This window comes from Onychomys torridus, chromosome 2, assembly GCF_903995425.1.
Source record: "Onychomys torridus chromosome 2, mOncTor1.1, whole genome shotgun sequence".
NCBI lineage: Eukaryota > Metazoa > Chordata > Mammalia > Rodentia > Cricetidae > Onychomys > Onychomys torridus.
Window position 1 is genome coordinate 144,032,514 of NC_050444.1, and position 18,451 is coordinate 144,050,964.

Genomic DNA, 18,451 nt, shown 5'->3' on the forward strand with positions numbered 1-18,451 from the left:
GTTTTTAAGAAAGGGTTTCTCCCCTTTTCTCTTTCTGCTCTCTTCCCTCCACTCGGTCTCTCTGTTTCTCTCTGTCTCTCTCTGTCTCTCTCTCTCTCTCTCTCTCTCTCTCTCCCCCCCCCCTCTCCCTCCCTCCCCCTCTCTCTCCCTTCCCCTCTCTCTCCCAATAAAGCTCTAAAAAGGTAAAAAAAAAAAAAAAAAAAAAAAAAGGGTTTCTCTGTGTAACAGCTCTGGCTGTCCTGGATCTCGCTCTGTAGACCAGGTTGGCCTTGAACTCACAGAGATCAACCTGACTCTGCCTCCCAAGCACTGGGATTACAGGCATGCACTACCACTTCGTGGCTAAGCCACAAGCTTTTAAGGACATCTTAAAGCACACAGCTACAATGAGTGAAGTTTTATACTCCAGAGGCAGAGGCCAGTGGATCTCTGGGAGCTCGAGGCTATCTTGGTCTATACAGTGAGTTCCAGATCAGCCAGGGCTATGTAAACACCACACACACACACCATACACACACACACACACACACACACACACCCTGCATGGATATAGCTAGCCTTTCCTGGCCTGGGGCCCTGGGTGTTCAGACATAAGATGTTCAGGCAGAACTGCTCAAGGAGACATCTCTGGGGCCATCTCAGTGCCTCCACTCTGTGATTTTAAGACAGCCTTTCCTGAGACCTTATGATGGTCATCTCAGGCTCCGACAGACTGCTAAGAACAGACACCTGGTGACAGAAAACGACAAGAAGTGGACAGCCAGCAGGGAATGGGAATCCCATCAGAGCATTTGAGGCCCGCTGGCGGGCCCAGCCCGAGCTCGCTCCATCTGCTTCCTTTCTGCTTTTGGCCCTGGGACAAGCTCAGTGCAGCATAATGAAGGCCCAGCAGCAGTGTAGAGCTGCTGGGAGAGGCCTCATCTCATCTCTCAATGTCCCTGCTCAGCTGGCCTTAGGGCCCACTTGAGCTGAAAGCTCACGTGTCCTCCAAGGGCTGGTGGGAGAAGAGATTTGTCTCAGCTGTCAGCAGATTCTGTGCAGGAGATTTGAGGGCCCCACAGCCCAGAAGAGGTCACTTCTGGCAGCACCATTTAGGATCCTGACCTTCCATCTCTGTGTAGCCCTATCCTCCACCCCACCCCCACTTCTTCTTCTTTCTTTCCTTCCTTCCTTCCTTTCTTCCTTCCTTCCTTCCTTCCTTCCTTCTTTCTTTCTTTCTTTCTTTTTGTTTTTTTAACAGAATCTCACTATAGAGCCAGCTACCGAAGTGTAATAACTTGCTTGGGTTTGGGTTTGTTCTTTAGTGACTGGTATAGAATCCACTAACACCTTAGGCTCTCTTGACTGATAGCGGTATCTTTGGTTCGTAGCAGTGATGGAACCTAGGCCCTAGTACATGCTAGATCACCACTTGAACATCAGGACTGTCTTTTACTTACATTCAAATTTTTATTGTTTGTTATTTGAGGCAGGGTCTCCCTCTGTAGTCCAGGCTGGACTGGAAGTCACTATTTTAGCACAGGCTGGACCCAAACTCCACTCAATGATCCTGCTTCAGTCTCTCAAGGGCTGAGACAAGTGCGTGCCACCAAGCTCAGCTATTTAGTTTTCTGGTTTTTTTTTTTTTTTTTCCTTAACATATATTTATTCTTTAGTGTGTATGTGTGTGTACTCATTTGAGGTCACAAGACAACTTGCAGTAGTCAGTTCTTCACTTCCATCATGTGAGTACCAAGGTTCAAACTCAGGTTGCCAGACTTGAAGAAGATTGGTACCTTTCCCTACTCATCTGGCTCACCAGCCTCCCCCACACCTTTTGAGACAAGGTCTCATGTACCCCAGGCTGGCCTCTGATTAGCTGTATGGCAGAGGATGCCTTTGAATTTCTGATCCTCCTGCCTCCACCTCCAGAGTGCTGGGATTAGAAGCATGCATTGCTGAACCTTGCGTTGTGTGATGTTAGGGACTGAACCCAGGGCTTCATACACGCTAAAGCAAACACTTACCAAGTGAGCTACAACCCTAGACCCTATTTAGGGTGGTCTTTAAGGCTGGATCTATGTAATCCAGGCCGGCCTTGAATTTATGATCCTCTTGCCTCTTCCTTTGGAGAGCTAGGATTAGAGGGGTGTCTTTTTTTTTTTGAGCTGAGGATCAAACCCAGTGCCTTGTGCTCGCTAGGCAAGCGCTCTACCACTGAGCTAAATCCTCAACCCTAGAGGGGTGTCTTAGTTAGGGTTTCTATTGCTGTGAAGAGACACCATGACCACGGCAACTCTTACAAGGAAAACTTTTTTAATTAATTAATTTATTTATTTATTAATTTATTTATTAATTAATTTATTTATTTATTTTTAAGTTTTTTTGTTTTTTTTTCTTGGTCATTCACCTCAGCAGAATGCCGAATGCTGTTTATTGAAGGAGGGAGGAGGCCTTAAATACAGGCTTGCAGCACAATGGGAGAACCACAGAGGGCAGAAGTTTGCTACCAATGTTTTATAATCTTGCATCTAAGCTGTTAATGCCCAATATGCGGGATACACAGACAAGGAACTTCCCTTAAGCATTCAAGAGGGTGGAACCCCGCAGGGGATTAACATAGGGAGGATATCAGGGTCAAGGTCAGCAAGCTAGGCAATAGTTACCCAAAACGGGGCCAGGGCCCTACAGGTCCCCCCTTTTACTAAAAAAAATGAGCTTCTGACTTAGCTTGCGTGGGACGTCAGCAGGTCAACTTACTCGTCATGGAGACACCTGCCCAGGCCATACAGGTGCTCTGTCTTAGGTTGGTGAGCGCCCCCCAGACATTACCCATCTCTGAATACTCATTATCATACAGGCTCAATCATGTGTGAGCTGCAGAGTTAACTGCTGCCAAAGATCTCAAAGTGGTGCTGGGCTTGCAATCTGTGTGTTCCACACAGAAAAGAACAAAAGAAGTCCTAACCCACCCATAGCCGGTAGACTAAAGGCAACTAAGCCATTCCCTTTAAGGAAAACATTTAATTGGCTGGTTTACACCTTCAGAGTTCAGTCCATTATCATCATGATGGGACATAGCGGCGTGCAGGTAGACATGGTGCTGGAGAAGAAGCTAAAAATTCTACATCTTGACCAGAAGGCAACAGGAAGTGAACTGAGACATTGGGTGTGGCTTGAGCATATTTGAGACCTCAAAGCCCACCCCCCACAATGACATAATGCCTCCATCAAGACCACATTTAGGCCAGGCAGTGGTGGCGCACGCCTTTAATCCCAGCACTCAGGAGGCAGAGGCAGGCGGATCTCTGTGAGTTTGAGGCCAGCCTGGTCTCCAAAGTGAGTTCCAGGAAAGGCGCAACGCTACACAGAGAAACCCTGTCTTGAAAAACCAAACCAAACCAAACCAAACCAAACCAAACAAAACAAAACTACCACAAGGGGTGTACCAGGAGGCTGTACCTAGGGGTGTCACTAAGCACCTTTCTGTCCTCCCAGAACTGTCCTAGGGCTAGGGCGGACCCTGGGTAGTTTTAGAAGAGGGCCGACAGAAAGGTCAAATGATTGGCAGGTTGGAACCTTTAGCCCCACCCACTGCTCTTCCTTGAGGACTGGAGTGAAGGAGTCCTGGAGATGGGGGTATCTGCAAATCCTTGAGCAAAGAGCTCTTTTTGGAGCTTCCAAGTTGATGAATGCTGAGCATGCCAAGCCCACCGAGACAGAACTGAGGTGCACACTGAGGACCCCATCAGATCTCACCCCATGTACCTCTTTTCATCTGGCCGTTCATTGGTGTCCTTTATAATAGACCAGTAACGCAAGTCTAGCACCTGCCAGGGTCTGCAATCCATTCCAGCGATTATGGGAGATGGGGGGGGGGGTGCTTAGGAGCCCCATGGACAGCTTGTCCATCAGCAGGACAGATGGTAGCCAGAGGTTTGGGACTGGTCTCTTGCAGGGGTGCTGGCTTATGAGACTGAGCCCTTCACTGGTAGGTAGGGCTTGTGCTAGTCCCAGGTAGTTCAAGCCATAACTGAATCGAATCGTCAGGCATCCAGCTGGTTTGAAGAATTGGTTAGCGACAGAAAGTGTCCCAGAAGCTATAATTAGTGAGCATATCCAGCCCTCCAACAAGAAGGGAGGGGAGTTTCGGGCTTAACATTCAGCTAGGTCATTCATGAAAGCATGTTCCCAGGGTTTTCAGTTTCTCACCCTCAGAGGGCAAACCCCACAGACCCTGCCTAGCCTTGGGTTAGAGCAGGGGAACTTCCCAGTACCCTCTTCCCATCACATGTACCAGACTTGCCTCAGGCCTGACGGTGATCCCGCCTTCACACTCAGGAAATGTGGCTGGGCTCTGAGTCATGGCTGGCCTTTTCATTGTGAATCCCGCTCCATCTTCCCCACAGCTTTCCCTGGGCCTGTTAGTCATCCCTCCTGGTACCTACCACAAGCCCCACCCCCACCCCGTGCCATCCCTAGTTCTGAACCCCGTGCCAGAAATGACTGCCTCTGCTTGTCCAGCTGTGTTGCCTCCTTCTGAGAACCTCAGGCTCTAGAATGAAAAGGGACCCGCTGGGACCCAGGGCTGGAAAGGGACCCAGGTGCTAGCTAATTTTATGTCAACTTGATACAGGCTGGCATCATCTGAGAAGAGGGAACCCCCATTGAGAGAATGCCTCCATGAGATAGAGTTGTAGGCAGGCCTGTAGAGCATTTTCCTTAATTAGTGGTCAATGGGGAGGGCCCAGTCCATTGTGGGTGGTGCCATCCTGGGTTGGGGGTCTGGGTTCTATAAGAAAGCAGGCTGAGCAAGCCATGGGGAGCAAGTCAGTAAGCAGCACCCCTCCATGGCCTCTGCATCAGCTCCTGCCTCCAGGTTCCTGCCCTGACTTCCTTCAGCAGTGGACTGTAGATGCAGAAGCATAAACTAAACAAACCTTTTCCTCCCCAGCTTGCTTTTGGTCATCGTGTTTCATTATATAGTAACACAAACTAAGACCCAGCGCATGACAGGTGTGCCATCTCAGTCCCCTCACATCTGAAGACTTCTGCCCTGATCCAAGGCCTGGGGACGTCAAGGTAAATCACCAACATAGTGTCCTTATGTGACAGGAAACAAAGCAAAGGAGGTTCTAGAACAAGCTATCATGGAAGTATGGAAGGCTGGGATGAGCCAGAGAGGTGACCTTGGGTGACCAAGGGTCAAGTGGTGAGGCCTTAGCTGAAATGCTGAAGATGAACCAGAGTCCACTGCACTGCAAATGGGAAATCCCAGAGTAGAACAGTCTTGGGCCCGAGAGATGGCCTTGGGTAAGGACACTTGCCACTGAGTACAGAGACCTGAGTTTGTTCTCTGGGACCCATGTGGGGGGATCGAACTCCCACACGTTGTTCTCTCAGAGCCATGAGGGAGCTCTAACATGCAAGCACCCAAACACAAATGTACAACACAAATAGATAAAAATAAAAAAGAGCATCCCTGAAAGCAGAGAGGGGCCAGAGAGAGTGGTGGCCATGATTTACTAGGGCAGGGTGGGGAATACATGACCTGGGACAGGGGGTTAGTTTAGACTGAGTGAGGTGGTCAGGCCTTTGGCCTGTGGCATACGGACATTGGAGAGCCTGGCAGCTTTGGTCAGAGCTGAGGAGAGAGGTAGTTTGTGTCCAGTGCTTGGGTCGGTGAGAGTTGACTAAACATCTGTAAGACTGTCTGAGCCCACTATCGGCATGGAGCAGGACTGACGTGGGCTTGCTGGACAGGCTGCAGATCATGGGGGAGGCAGAGGGGGGGGGGGCTCTGATACACCTGGGGACTGGCTCTTCTCTTGTGGGAAACCGGACTCTTTGGAGACTTTGATAAAACCTAAGAGGCAGTCCCCACATAAAGTTATGCTGTGTGTATCATTTTAGGTACTTCACGGACTCCAGGAAGCCTGGCTAGTCATGGAAACCGGCTGGACACAGCTGCCATTCCCTAACAATGGCTGAGAAAAGTCCCCACTGTTACCCTGGCTGCTTCTTGAGGGGGTGGGGTCTGAGCCTGTGCGATGGTTGCCTCTGGGAATAACCTGCAAGACCTTTTGTTCTTTCGTTGTTGACAGTGCTAGGGCTCAAATCGGCGTTATGCATGCTTGTCTTGCGTGTTTTAAAACACAACGTTTAGCTGGGCATAGTGGCTTATGCATGTAATCCCAGGATTTGGGAGGCTGAAGCAGGAGGATCTTCTAAAAGCCAGCCTGGGAACCTATCTGGTCCCTGAGCTATGAAGAGTCATGGGAACTGAAGAGTGCTTCAAGCTTACCTCTGGCTTCCAGAAACCCGGGATACACCAGAAGGAAAGAGGGAAAGAAGAAAATGTGGCCAGGAAACCCGGAGGGCTGGCAAACTGTTGAGAACACAAAGTTGGAACCACAGGGTTCCCCCTAAGGGCTAACGCCCGGTTTACACCACAGCCTGCGAGGGACTTTTTCCTACTTTGCTCCTGAGTCCCCCGGGGGACGGTCCAGAGAGGTAATGTGATCTGCCCAAGGTGACACAGCCCGCAAACAGCAGTCTCGGTGCGACCCAGAGCTGCCAGCGCGCTCCCACTTCGCTCCACGCCCCTCCCCTCCCCCGCCCCCCTCGCTCTTCCGCCCCTCCCTCGCCTTCCTCCCGGGTGGCGGCCGAGCCACGTGGTGGGCCGGGAAGCGGCAGCCGCCGAGCGCCCGGGCGGCTGCCCCAGCTGGGCAGTCCTGCACCGCGCCGCGCTCGGTGCCTGCGGGGGTCGCTGAGCGCTGGCCGGCGCCGCGGGCGGGAGGTGTGCCGACGGCCGGCCGCAGACAAAGGAGGCGCGGCGGAGCCCGAACGGACCGGGCGCATCATGCACTCGGGGCGCGGGCGGCCGGCTGCGGCTCTGGGGATCCGGCCCTAGTCGCCGGCCCCGCCGCCCCGGGGCGCCATCGGGACGACGCGGCCCCGCGCGGCGCGAGGAGGAGCCATGGGCAAGTGCAGCGGGCGCTGCACGCTGGTCGCCTTCTGCTGCCTGCAGCTGGTGAGCTGCGCGGGGCGGGGTGGGGCCGCGGCCGCGCGTGGGCGCCACCCGGGGTGCGGGGTGGCCGGGCGGAGCCTGCCCCGCGCGGGCCGGCTTGTCCCTTTGTGTGCGCTCCTCGCCTCAGCCCCGCGCTCGCGCGCACGGTCCAGCGCGCCCGGGCTGCACGCGTCCGCTCGCACGGTGCGCCTAGGCTCCCGCTGGGGCTGCGCCCCGGGACTGTGGCTCCCTTGGGTTGGGGGGTGTGTCCGAGGCTGATCTGTGCACTCGGCGAGGTCCCTGACCCGCATGCCCCCCTCCAAATCGCTGGTTCCGTGGGTACCCCAGTCCTCTGGGCTCCGCCCCTGTGAGTGTCTCTCACAAAGTCTCTTTCTGCTCCAGTGTGTGTGTGTGTGTGTGTGTGTGTGTGTGTCTGGAATGTTTTTAGAATTCTGGCCATTTCTGCTTCCTGTTCGTATGGTGGGACCTGAGACTCTTAAGAACCCTCAGCGGTCCTTTGTGCTTCTTTTCTGCCTCCCGGAACCCTCCTGACTGGGTGTTCTGAGTGGAGAGCCACCTCCTGCAGGAGGGTCACCAGGAATTGATGTATCTTGAGCCAACCTGACCTGGCAGGCACGGGACCCACTTTGTGGCTTTGATCTGGCCACCTAGTCCCCCAACGTCCCAGGAGCCATCTGTTCCATCAGCAGCGGGGTGGGGTCAGGTAAAGAGTTCCCTGGTCCCATTGGATGGAGATACTTAGGTGTCCTGGGTAGAATCAGATCATCTGGGGGCTCTGTGCTGGCCCCAATTTGGGAAAATGAGGTCTTTGACTAAGGGTTGGGGGGGCAGCAGAGTGAATCTGGAGGCTAAGAGTAACTAAGGTCCTGGCCTGTGAATTGAGAAGGTGATAGAAGAGAGGCTGAGGTCCTCCCTTGGAGCAGTGTCCAAACACCTATGGGCTTTACTTCTCTAGGCAGTGTTGGCTAGGAACTGCAGGCAACGCTCAGGTCTAAGGAGGAGCCGGCGTGCCTTAGCCTCAGTCCTGTGGGTCCCTACGTCTGGGTCTGCTTTCTGCCCTGCATGTGCCCCCCACCCCAACACACACAGGTGCAGAGGATGATGGAGGGGCTTTGAATAGGGTGTGTAGGTGGCCCTGTCCTCTCAATTTTCCTTTTGAGCAACCATCCGCAAGCCTGCCAACCACAGCATTGTCCTCTTGGGCTACACTAGACCCTCCTCTACCCCAAGATTGGTGTCCGGGTGTCTTCCCCTCACAAAGCCACCAGGTTTGTCAAGCGTCCATTCTCAAAGATGGTAGAAGGGAGGTTAATCACCACCAGATAGGATGAAAATTCCAAAAGGGCAGAAATAGCCCATTTTGTTCTCGGTAAATCCCCAGCAGCTGGACGGCGCTTGACACCTCATTAATATTTGTAAACTAAATGAAGAACCGGTTATTTGGCAAATCTGGGTTCACAGTTGAAGCATTCTCCTGTATCTATTTTGAGGAACATAAAATGCCCAGAAATCTTGAAACTTTTCAAAGGGTTCCTTTTCTTTAAATTTAAAAAAAAGATTTATTAATTTTAAATTGTGTGCGTCTGTGTGTGCATGTGTGTGTGCAGGTGCTTAAGGCATCCTGAAGAGGCCATCAGGGCCCCTGGAGCTGGGTTTACAGGTGGCGAATGCTCAGAACTAAACTCAGGTCCTCTATAAGAGCGGTGCACTCTTAACTGCTGAGCCGGCTCCCTAGCCCTAAGGATCCCTTTCTGTTTTTGTTTGCTTGATGTGTTTGCTTGTTTGAGACAAGCTCTGACTCTGCAGTCCAGGCTGGTCTTGAACTCTCAGCAATCTTCCAGCTCAGCCCCACCCTTACCCCCTCCAGTGATGGGATTACTGGATGGCTGCCTTAAAATTTAAACTAATTTTTTTTTTTTTTTTTTTTTTTGGTCTGTTGTTTTGTTTTGTTTTTCAAGGCAGGGTCTCACTATATAGCTCTGGCTGTCCTGGAACTCTCACTATGTAGACCAGGCTGGCCTTGAACTCAGGAATCCTCCTGCCTCTGCCTCCCCAGTGCTGGGATTAAAAGCATGCACCACCACTGCCCAGCTTTAAACCACATTTTTTAAACTTAAGAAACCATGTGCATATATTATGAAGTGAGTAAATAAGTGCTCGTAGAGTGGAAATCCGAACCACTTTTCTTCTCTCTGTGCCTGATGCCCTCCCATAGGTGGACCTGAAGCAGTTTGTCCCATGCTTACTCAGTTGCTGCCTCACTGGTACCAGCTACTCCTGTGAGAGCTTTTTCCCTGAGTGAAATCATTTAACCTTCATTGTGACCCAGGGATGCAACTTGCTCAAAGGGATCCAGGCACTGGCATCCAGGCATGGGACCAGCCTCCTCTGTTGCCTTAGCTACAGCAGAAGCATCTCTGGCTTTGGTACACTGGGGTCCCTAGAGAGGTGCTCACCCATCTTGGGAAGCAGAAGTGTGGTACAGGAGGTCTCCCAGCCTCGAAGTTTTCCCAGCCAAAGCAACGACCATTCTTTCACCAGCACAGAGACGCATTAGACAGGACCTGGGTGGGATTCGACTTCTCCCACGCCCTCCCTGGGTGGTGGCTTGGGCAGCTTGTGCGGGCTACATGAGACAATTTAGGAAGCGCTGGGGGTTGGGGGGAGGTATGACTTGAAAATTGGTCTCTTGGCTCTGTTGCTCTGTCTGAGCTGATTGCAGAGAGGGACCCTCCAGCTGTCACTCACTAACCCCCTAGAGCCCCTGCAGCCTGGCAGCTTCCAGAATGTGCTCTCAGGATGGTGAATGTGCCAGCCTGAGGGGAGAAGAAGGCTCAGCTTTCTCATCCAAAGGACTGAGGTATTAAAGAGGCGGTTAGCTGTTTTTCAGCTGAAAAATGTAAGAAAGGATCGTTTTCTTTTTCCAATGGAGTTTCGACATTGTAACGAAGCAAGCCTGTTCCAAACCCTTCTGTGGGTGTTGTCTGAGCAAAAGAGGGGGGACACAAGGAGAATGGAGTCTTAGAGGGAGGGGATTGGGGCTATGCCATTGAGCTGGACCAGTGTAGGGTAATAATGGAGGCTCTGGACTTTGAACAGTCATCTGGGTTCCAGATCTCTCTGTCGCTTCCTGGCTATGTGATCTTGGATAAGTGTCTCTGTCTCTCCTCCTTTTTTTTTTGGTTTTTCGAGACAGGGTTTCCCTGTGTAGCTTTGCGCCTTTCCTGGAACTCACTTGGTAGCCCAGGCTGGCCTCAGACTCACAGAGATCCACCTGCCTCTGCCTCCCGAGTGCTGGGATTATAGGCGTGCACCACCACTGCCTGGCTTTCCTCATTTTTTAAAATATATTTTAATCATTTATTTAGTGTATGTGTGTGCAGATGCCGCGGCATTCTTGTGGAGGTCAGAGGACAACTTGCAAGAGTTGGTTCTCTCTAGGGGTTGGGGATTTAGCTCAGTGGTAGAGCGCTTGCCTAACAAGTGCAAGGCCCTGGGTTCGATCCTCAGCTCAAAAGACAGAGTTGGTTCTCTCCTTCCGCCTCGTGGGTCCCAGTGATCGAATCGAAGTTCTCGGGATTGGCAGCAAGCGCCTTTACCCTCTGAGCCATCTTGCTCGCTTGTTGTTGTTTTGTTCTTTCGTCATTGCTGTTTTTAATTTTGAGATCGGGTTTCTCTGTGTAATGTTAGCTGTCCTGGAACTCACTCTGTAGCTCAGGCTGGCCTCTGCCTCCCTGGGGTTACAGGCACTGCTTCCCTTCTCCAAAGCCTTGTGTTTCTGTCAGCCCCTTCCACCTTTTATACCTTACAGAGCCTTCCACTGACCCTAGACCTCACTGATTCGCTCACCTGGCAGGCCCGCAAACACCAGAGAGCCTCTTGTCCCTGCCTTACACACGCAGCTGCACCCGGCTTTTTTATGGGGGTGCTGGGGGGTTAAACAGGCCCTTATGCTTGTGTGTCAAGCACTGTATTGACTGAGCTATCTCCCGGCCCCCAAGTTCCTGATTCTTAGGGTTATTATAGGGGTTCTCCCCTGAGTTGTAACGTAAACATATACAGGGGGTCTTGTGGCATCTTTTGCAGGAAGTGGCAGGTACGGGGACCCTGAGCTGAGGGGCAGGAGGACTGGAGTCTAGCCCTGCTCTGCCCTCAACATCCTGCATGGCATCTGTTTCACCTGTTTGTTTTATTTTGATTTTTCCCCATCTATGAAGGATGGAGAACTTGAAGCCTGGTTCCTGCGGTCCCAGCTCTCCCTGACTGGGATCTGTGGACATCTGGGCTGGTGTGGGGGTTTTGTAGTTCCCTCTGTTCTCAGAACCTCCCTGGCCCTTTGGTTTCCTGGGTTCTAATTACTGTAACATGTTGATGTTATTAATTCTGTTCCCTCCCTGCTTTTCACTCATTTGCATATTTCCTCTCTCTTCTCACCTCCTTCCCAAGCTCCTATGGCCACTCTATTCTCCAGTAAGGGGATGGACCAGGGCCGTTTGCCCCAGGGACTCATCAGTGTCTTCATCATCATCATTATCATCCCCGTTTCAGGAGGCCTGTGCTAAGCACTTTGTATGCATTACCTCATTTAACCAAATGAGCTTACATATGTAAAGTGCTTGGCAGAGTGCCTGCTACATGTTAAACGATCAATAAACGCTAGCCATTTTCCTGCCTCTACCCTTCCCATTATCTTAATTCCAAGCTCTGGGATGGATGGTTTTATTATCCCCTTTTTCAGATGAGGAAATTGAGGTGCCCCGGGGTGAGGAAGTTTGCCCCAGGTCACCAAGCTAGTTGGTGACAGAACCTGAATGTCAGTCCTCTTCTGCCCCTTAAAAAAGGTCACGACATCATACAGTTCCAGTTTTCAGGTTCCTGTCTGAAATGAGGTATTCATGGCCTCTTGTCTCCTCTCTCCACTCTGAGCTGGTAAGGGCTTCCTACTGCGGTGGTTCTTGTTCCAACTCTGTATGACCTTGGGCTGATGCATTCTCCCTAGGCCCCAGGTTCTGAGTCTGGTCCCTGTCTCACTGAGTGATAGAAAGGTTTTTCTCAGCCAGGTGCCAGGTGCGTAGTAGGTACTCAGAAAAAAATACTGGAATCCTCCCCCTCCCCTTCTGAAAAGCTCTTTGCTTTCTGGAAGGTGGTGGGTGAGAGAAGGGGAAATAACTCGGCTTCCAGCTGAGCCGAGAGTAATGGCGTGAAACATGGTCAAGCTGATGGATGTTGTTATTAGCGATAGTGATGGTGAGGATGGAGGGAGGCCGCTCTAGGGGCCTGTGCTCCACAGCAGCTGCAGCTGCAAGCATGTGGCTCATTCCAAGGAGCTGACTCTTCACCTGGGGCTTGAGGTCCTAGGCCTCGCTTCAGAGTTAGGGGTGTGAAATTGCCCCGGTCACTTCTGTGCTTCAGTTCCTTGGGGCCAGACTGAGGCCGGAGGGCTCTGGGGGCCAGAGATGGCCTCTGCAGGGTGGGTGGGACAGTGAATGGCGGGGTCAGAAGCCCGTCTCTGTGACCAGGCAAGCCTTGCTGCCTCCTTCTCACCTGTGACATGGTTAGAGCAGCACTTCTGCTGCAAGGCAGTCTGGGGACGCGGTGAAAATGCCATGAAAATGCCGGCCTGCCAGTGTTGGGCAGGAACCTGCCTGGGGAGGCACTCCCCCACAGTGCGATGCTATTGGGACCGGTCGCTCAGCCCCATCTCTGCCTAGATTCGAGGTTTTACTGAACAAGGTCATTTCTAGAAATGATCCATGTTTATCCAAGTTTGTCATAATTCTCTGCTGCCTCCTTTTTACTTTTTATTATTATTTGTTTGTCTTTTTGAGGCAGGGTTTCTCTGAGTAGCCCTGGTTGTCCTAGAACTCACTTTGTAGAGCTGGCTGGCCTCAAACTTGGAGATCCGCCTACCTCTGCCTCTCAAGTGCTGGGATTAAAGGCGTGCACCACCACTGCCTGGCTAAAAGATTTATTTTTAATTATGTGTATGTTGAGTGCAGATTCCCTCAGTGGTCAGAGGTGTTAGATCTCCCAAGAGCAGGAGCTACAGGGGTGCTGGGAATCACCTGATGTGGGTGCTGGGAATCAAACTCTAGTCCTCTGAAAGAATAGCAAGTGTTCTTAACCTCTGAATCATCTCTCCAGCTCTCCTCCTCTTCCCGTCTCTCCCTCTCCTCTCTCTCTCTCTCTCTCTCTCTCTCTCTCTCTCTCTCTCTCTTCTCCTTCTTTCTGTGGTTTTTGGGGTTTTTTTTGTTTTTGTTTTTAAGGCAGGGTCTTATGTATCCCAGGCTGGCCTCAAAGTCCTGATCCTCTTGCTTCCCTGTCCCTGGGATTATAGGAATGCATCATGTCCTAGACTTTGTCTCCTTATGTGGAATGTTTGGGACTGAGTGGGTAATAATCTTGTCTTTCTGTGGTATCTGCTGTGAGCCTGGCATGGTGTTAGATGCCTGCCCCTTGATGTTATCCTGTCTGTTCACAACTACATACAATAAATAAGTGACGGCCTGTATAGCTTGGCACTCAGGAGGCTGGGACAGGGGTTGCTGAGAGTTTGAGGCCAGTCTGCTCTATACAGTGCTCTATTCCAGGCTAGGCCAGGCTATAAAGTAAGACCCTATCTTAAAACAAGCAAACAGAAAACCACATACACAAGAGCCAAGAGTGGTGGCCCACACCTTTAATCTCAGCACTCAGGAGGCAGAGGAATCTCTGAGTTTCAGGCCAGCCAGTTCTACAGAGTGAGTTCCAGGACAGCCAGAGCAACATAGTATAATGAGACCCTGTCTCAAAACAAAACAAAAACTACAAAAAAATCTGAACTTGGTGGTGCTCCATCTCTAATCTCAACATTTGAGGAGACAGAGGCAGGAGCAAGTTCCAGGGCTCCAGAATGAAGCCCTATTTCAAGAAGGAAATGAAACAAGAGCAAAATAAGAGACCAATATTATTGCTCAGCTGGCAAAAGAACTTTGCTAAGCAAGCCTGGCAACTTGAGTTGAATTCCCAGAACCCACATAAAGGTGTAGGGAGAGAAGACTCTACAAGTTGTCCTCTGACCTCCATTTGTGCCCTGTGGCACATAGGCCCTCCCATCATGTGTACACACACACACACACACACACACACACACACACACACACACACATAATACTTTTTTTCAGTTTTATTTTATTCTGTGTGTACTTGTGTTTTGCTTTTGTGTATGTCTGTGTGCTGTATGTGTATGTCCTACCCACAGGAGCCTCAGGTCCCCTGAACTAGATTTGTGGGGCAGTTGTGAGCCACCATGTGGGTGCTGGGAATTGAACCCAGGTCCTCTGGAAGAGCAGCCAGTGCTCTTGACTGAGCCATCTCTCCAGCCCTTACAATAATAATATCTTTAAAGGGGGGAGGGCAGTGAAACATGCAGCTGGTAAAGACAGTGCTGCCGAGCCTGGTGTCCTGCATGCATGAAGCCTTGGGTTCAGTCCCAGCACCACATAAACTCCATGTGGTAGTACAGGCACACACTCCAGGAAGTTAAGATAGACTAGAAGTCCGGGTTGTCTCTGACTCCATAGTGAGTCTGAGGCCAGCCTGGACTGCATAATGCCCTGTTAAGGAAGATGAGGAGGAGGAGGAGGAGGAGGAGGAGGAGGAGGAGGAGGAGGAGGAGGAGGAGGCTCCAAGCCATGCAGTAGAGCTGTGTCTTGTCCTTGACCTCATCCCATCCACCCACTCCCACTCACCCCCCACACCCTCCTAACCTAGAGAGTGACAGGGGTCATTCGGAGACTGAGAGCATTGAGTGTCAACGTACACCTCCCTTCTGGGGACATTCATTTCTGCCAGCAGGGTGGGAAATTGAACACAGGTTTGGGATTAACTGTTAGCCGTGTTGGTAGCTTTCTATTTTCCTGGCCCTGCATCTCAAAAAAGCTGATAGATGTAAGAGATTCAGGTGTGGATTGGGGAACTCAGGATCAAGATAAGCCTGGGCTCTGAGTTTCAGTCCTGCCCTGTTATAGCCCAGTGACCTTGGGCAAGACATTGTTTCTGGGCTTCCACCTTCACGGTTCTAAACTGGGGTAATCATAACCGGCCTCTGCATGGTTGGGAAGTCCCCTTGAGTGCAGAGGATCAGAGCCCAAAGGTTCTGCTGGATGCTATAGGACAGGAAAAGCCTGTCTCCTTCCTCAGCAGTGGGTAGGGTGGAGCAACAGATCTGTCTAATCGTGTGGACTTGCTCCTTGAGCTGTTAAATGAGAGAATGACTGCCGCTTTGCACAGGACTGTAAGAGTGTGACCTGAAGTTGGGCTGGGTCACCACAGGGTTTGAAATGACCTCGAGCCCTGGATCCTGATACTTACTCTAGACTTAATTTCCCCAGTCTGTTAAATGGGGGGTTGGAGGAGGTATTGGACTCCATCACTGTTTTCAAACTCTGTGGAGGCCCAGCTCTCATGAATCACTGTGGGTTCAAGGACAGCCTAGGCTATATAATGAAGTCGAGGGCAGACTGAGCTACAGACCCTGCCTCAGCCTCATCCTGCACCCTTCCCAAAAGCCAGTGGCCATCTGGGTTAGGGCTAATAACCAAGTGGTGAGTTAGCTGTCTGCAGCGATGACTAAGTTCACGGGCAGGCTGGGTAGCTTCCTGGATATGTAATAAATCTGAAGAGGACCCGGGTTTCTGGGACCGCCAGATGGTAGGTCTTGAGAGGGTAGTGACAGTAGCATCAAAAGCTGGAGCAGATAATGAAAAACGTATTCTTAGGACCCTCTACTCTGAGCCTGTGCCTTTCTGACCCCTCCCTAATTCTGGGCCTGGTGGAGTTCTGGACCTTGGAAGCAGAAAAATGAGAGTATGTGGACATTTCACCCCCTGCCTGAGAAGAGGCAACCTTAGTTTCTCAGAGTCCGGGTTGGCTCCTAAGTCTTCTTTGCTTTGGGGAGGGGGGCAGGTTCTGCAGCCCCAGCCTGAACCAGAGATGTGGGTTTTCAATTATACAATTAAATGCACAATTAGGCATAATTACCAATGCTCCGAGCCCGAGACTGCTCATAACAGGCGTATAATCTACTGCGGCCTCTGTTTATACTACTCAGCACACTCCCTAATGGTGCCGGGATGCCTTCACACTGCACTGTTGCCATGGAGACGAGCCTGCCGCCACCATGCAAAGCTGACAAATGGTGCTGTGGTCCTGGACTGTTTCCACGGCCTCTGCAGCCACCTTGAGGTGGAGGTGCTGGCTAGGTGGTCTGGAGGACAGGTCAGCCCTTCCTGTCCTCCACTGCTCCTCCCTGTACAAGCCAGTCCAGGAAGCCCCTGAACAGTCCCTGAGCCACTAGGGAGTTCAGGTCCCCTAGAGTCCTCCAGCCAGGAGCAGGATGGCCCAGTCTTGTGGAAATCTGTTCCAGCACCTCCGAGTCATTGACCCTACCTGGGTCAGTAGAAGCAGAGCCTCTGTTACTGTTTTGAGATGGGGTCTTGTAGTCTGCCTGCCCGCAAGTTGATAGTCAAGGGTGATCTCGAACTCTTGATTCTCCTGTTCCTACCTCCCAAGTGCTGGGGTTACAGGTATGCACCGCCACACCTAGCTTTTCTTTTTTGGTTTTGCTCTGTTTTTCTGTAGTTGAGAATATTATTGTGTATTTATGTAGCAGGAATCTTAAAAGTTCTTATTAATAAAATCAAACCTGAGCCAGGTATTGGGGTGAATGCTGGAAGATCAGAGAAGCAGAACAAACCACAGCTTTCTCACCTGCCAGTTCCTCAGTTGATCCTGTTTCCTCATACTGGATGACTCTCAGCTGAACTGTGCTGCTCAAAAGCCTGAATGCTTAACCAGCCAAATGCTTCTAGTTTCTGGTCTTCACGCCTTATATATCTTTCTCTTTCTGCCATCACTCCCTGGGATTAAAGGCTCACTTCTTGGGATTAAAGATGTGTGTCACCATCTCTGGCTGTTTCTAAGGTGGCCTTGAACTCACAGAGAGAGATTCAGAGGGATTTCTGCCTCTGGAATGCAAGGATTAAAGGTGTGAGTGCCACCATTTTCTAGCCTTTGTATCTAGTGGCTGTCTGTTCTCTGACCCCAGATGAGTTTATTAGGGTGCACAATATTTTGGGGAACACAAAACTACCACATATTTATTGTTATTATGATGTGTGCATATGGGAGCCACAGTGCCTGTGTGGAGGTTAGAGCTGGTTCTCTCCTTCCCTCTTTATATGGGTTCAAACTCAAATCATCCGACTTTCATTACAAGCCCCTTTTCTTGCTGTGCCATTTCACTGGCCCAGGAACATAGTTTTGTTTAAAAAAAATATTATGTGTTATGTGCAAGCTTGCCTGCATATGTGCATCACATGCATTTAGGAGCCTGAAGAAGCTCGGAGAAATTATCTAATCCCCTGGAACTGGAGGTACAGGTAGGTGGTTGTGAGCCAAACCCAGATCCTCTGCAAGAGCAACCGGTGCTCTTGTTAAGAACTGTGTCTCCAGCCCTCCCCCCTCCCAATATTATTTATGAGCGCCTACTATGAGCTGGCCCCTAGGAACACAGATGGGTCAGGCAGAGTAAGTCACTTAATGCATGGTGTTCATCAGATTGCCTTGACATCAGCTAGCTTGGTTGGGGTTTTTGGTTGGTTGGTTTTGTTTGATTTTGAGACACGGTTTCTCTGTGTAACCCTGGCTGTCCTGGAACTCACTCTGTAGACCAGGCTGGCCTCAAACTCACAAAGAGCTGCCTGCCTCTGCCTCCCAAATGCTAGGTAGGATTGAAGGCATGCGCCACCACCACTCAGCTTTTGTGGTGGTTTTTTTTTGTTTGTTTTTGTTTTTGTTTTCTTTTGTAGTGCTGATAATTAAAGCAGAACCTGGCTCTGCCCAGGAACCACACTCCCTGCCCAATACCTTAGTGTCCTGACCTATACTGCAGTAGGCAATTTGCTCCTTACAGAGTCTGCACTGTGTGCTGGGTGCTAGACCGAGTCTTGTCTGCCCTTCATGAACCTTCTCCATGATGGAGCAGCTTGAGGCCCAGAAGGCTTAAGAGCCCTGTCCATGGCCTCACAGCCCCTGAGGGGCAGAGCAGACATTCAGCCACCCTGTATCTGCATTCCCAAGGAGGTATCCTGTCTCTGGAGCATCTTGCCAGTTTTCCTGAGAGAATGCAGCATTTGGTTGGAGGATCAGTTGCCCACCTGGCAGAGCTCAGGATTGTTCTAATTTTGTAGTTCCCTAATTGGCATGGGAAAAATTGGATTAAAAAAAAAGTGCCATCAACTCCATTCTGGCACTAACCAGAAAAACTAAAGCTCAGAGATAATCTGTGATCTGTTCTAGAGTGTCCTGTAAGTTCGGGGTAGCAGTTTCCCCAGTTAGGGGAAACTGGGACCCAAAGTAAGTTTGGGACACTTGTCTCAGCCTCCCTCATAAGCCTGACCA

General features: G+C 50.9%; 1 protein-coding gene across 1 annotated transcript in view; it reads left to right on the forward strand.

The window, feature by feature from the left end:
• Window positions 1–6,884: 6,884 nt before the first annotated feature.
• Nkain1 (sodium/potassium transporting ATPase interacting 1) overlaps window positions 6,885–18,451 on the forward strand; it is a 39,745-nt gene continuing 28,178 nt past the window's right edge. Inside the window, exon 1 of the mRNA XM_036178447.1 lies at window positions 6,885–7,012. Coding sequence (XP_036034340.1) covers window positions 6,959–7,012 — 54 coding nt within the window. The 5' untranslated portion in view covers window positions 6,885–6,958. The remainder of the gene's footprint in view (window positions 7,013–18,451) is intronic.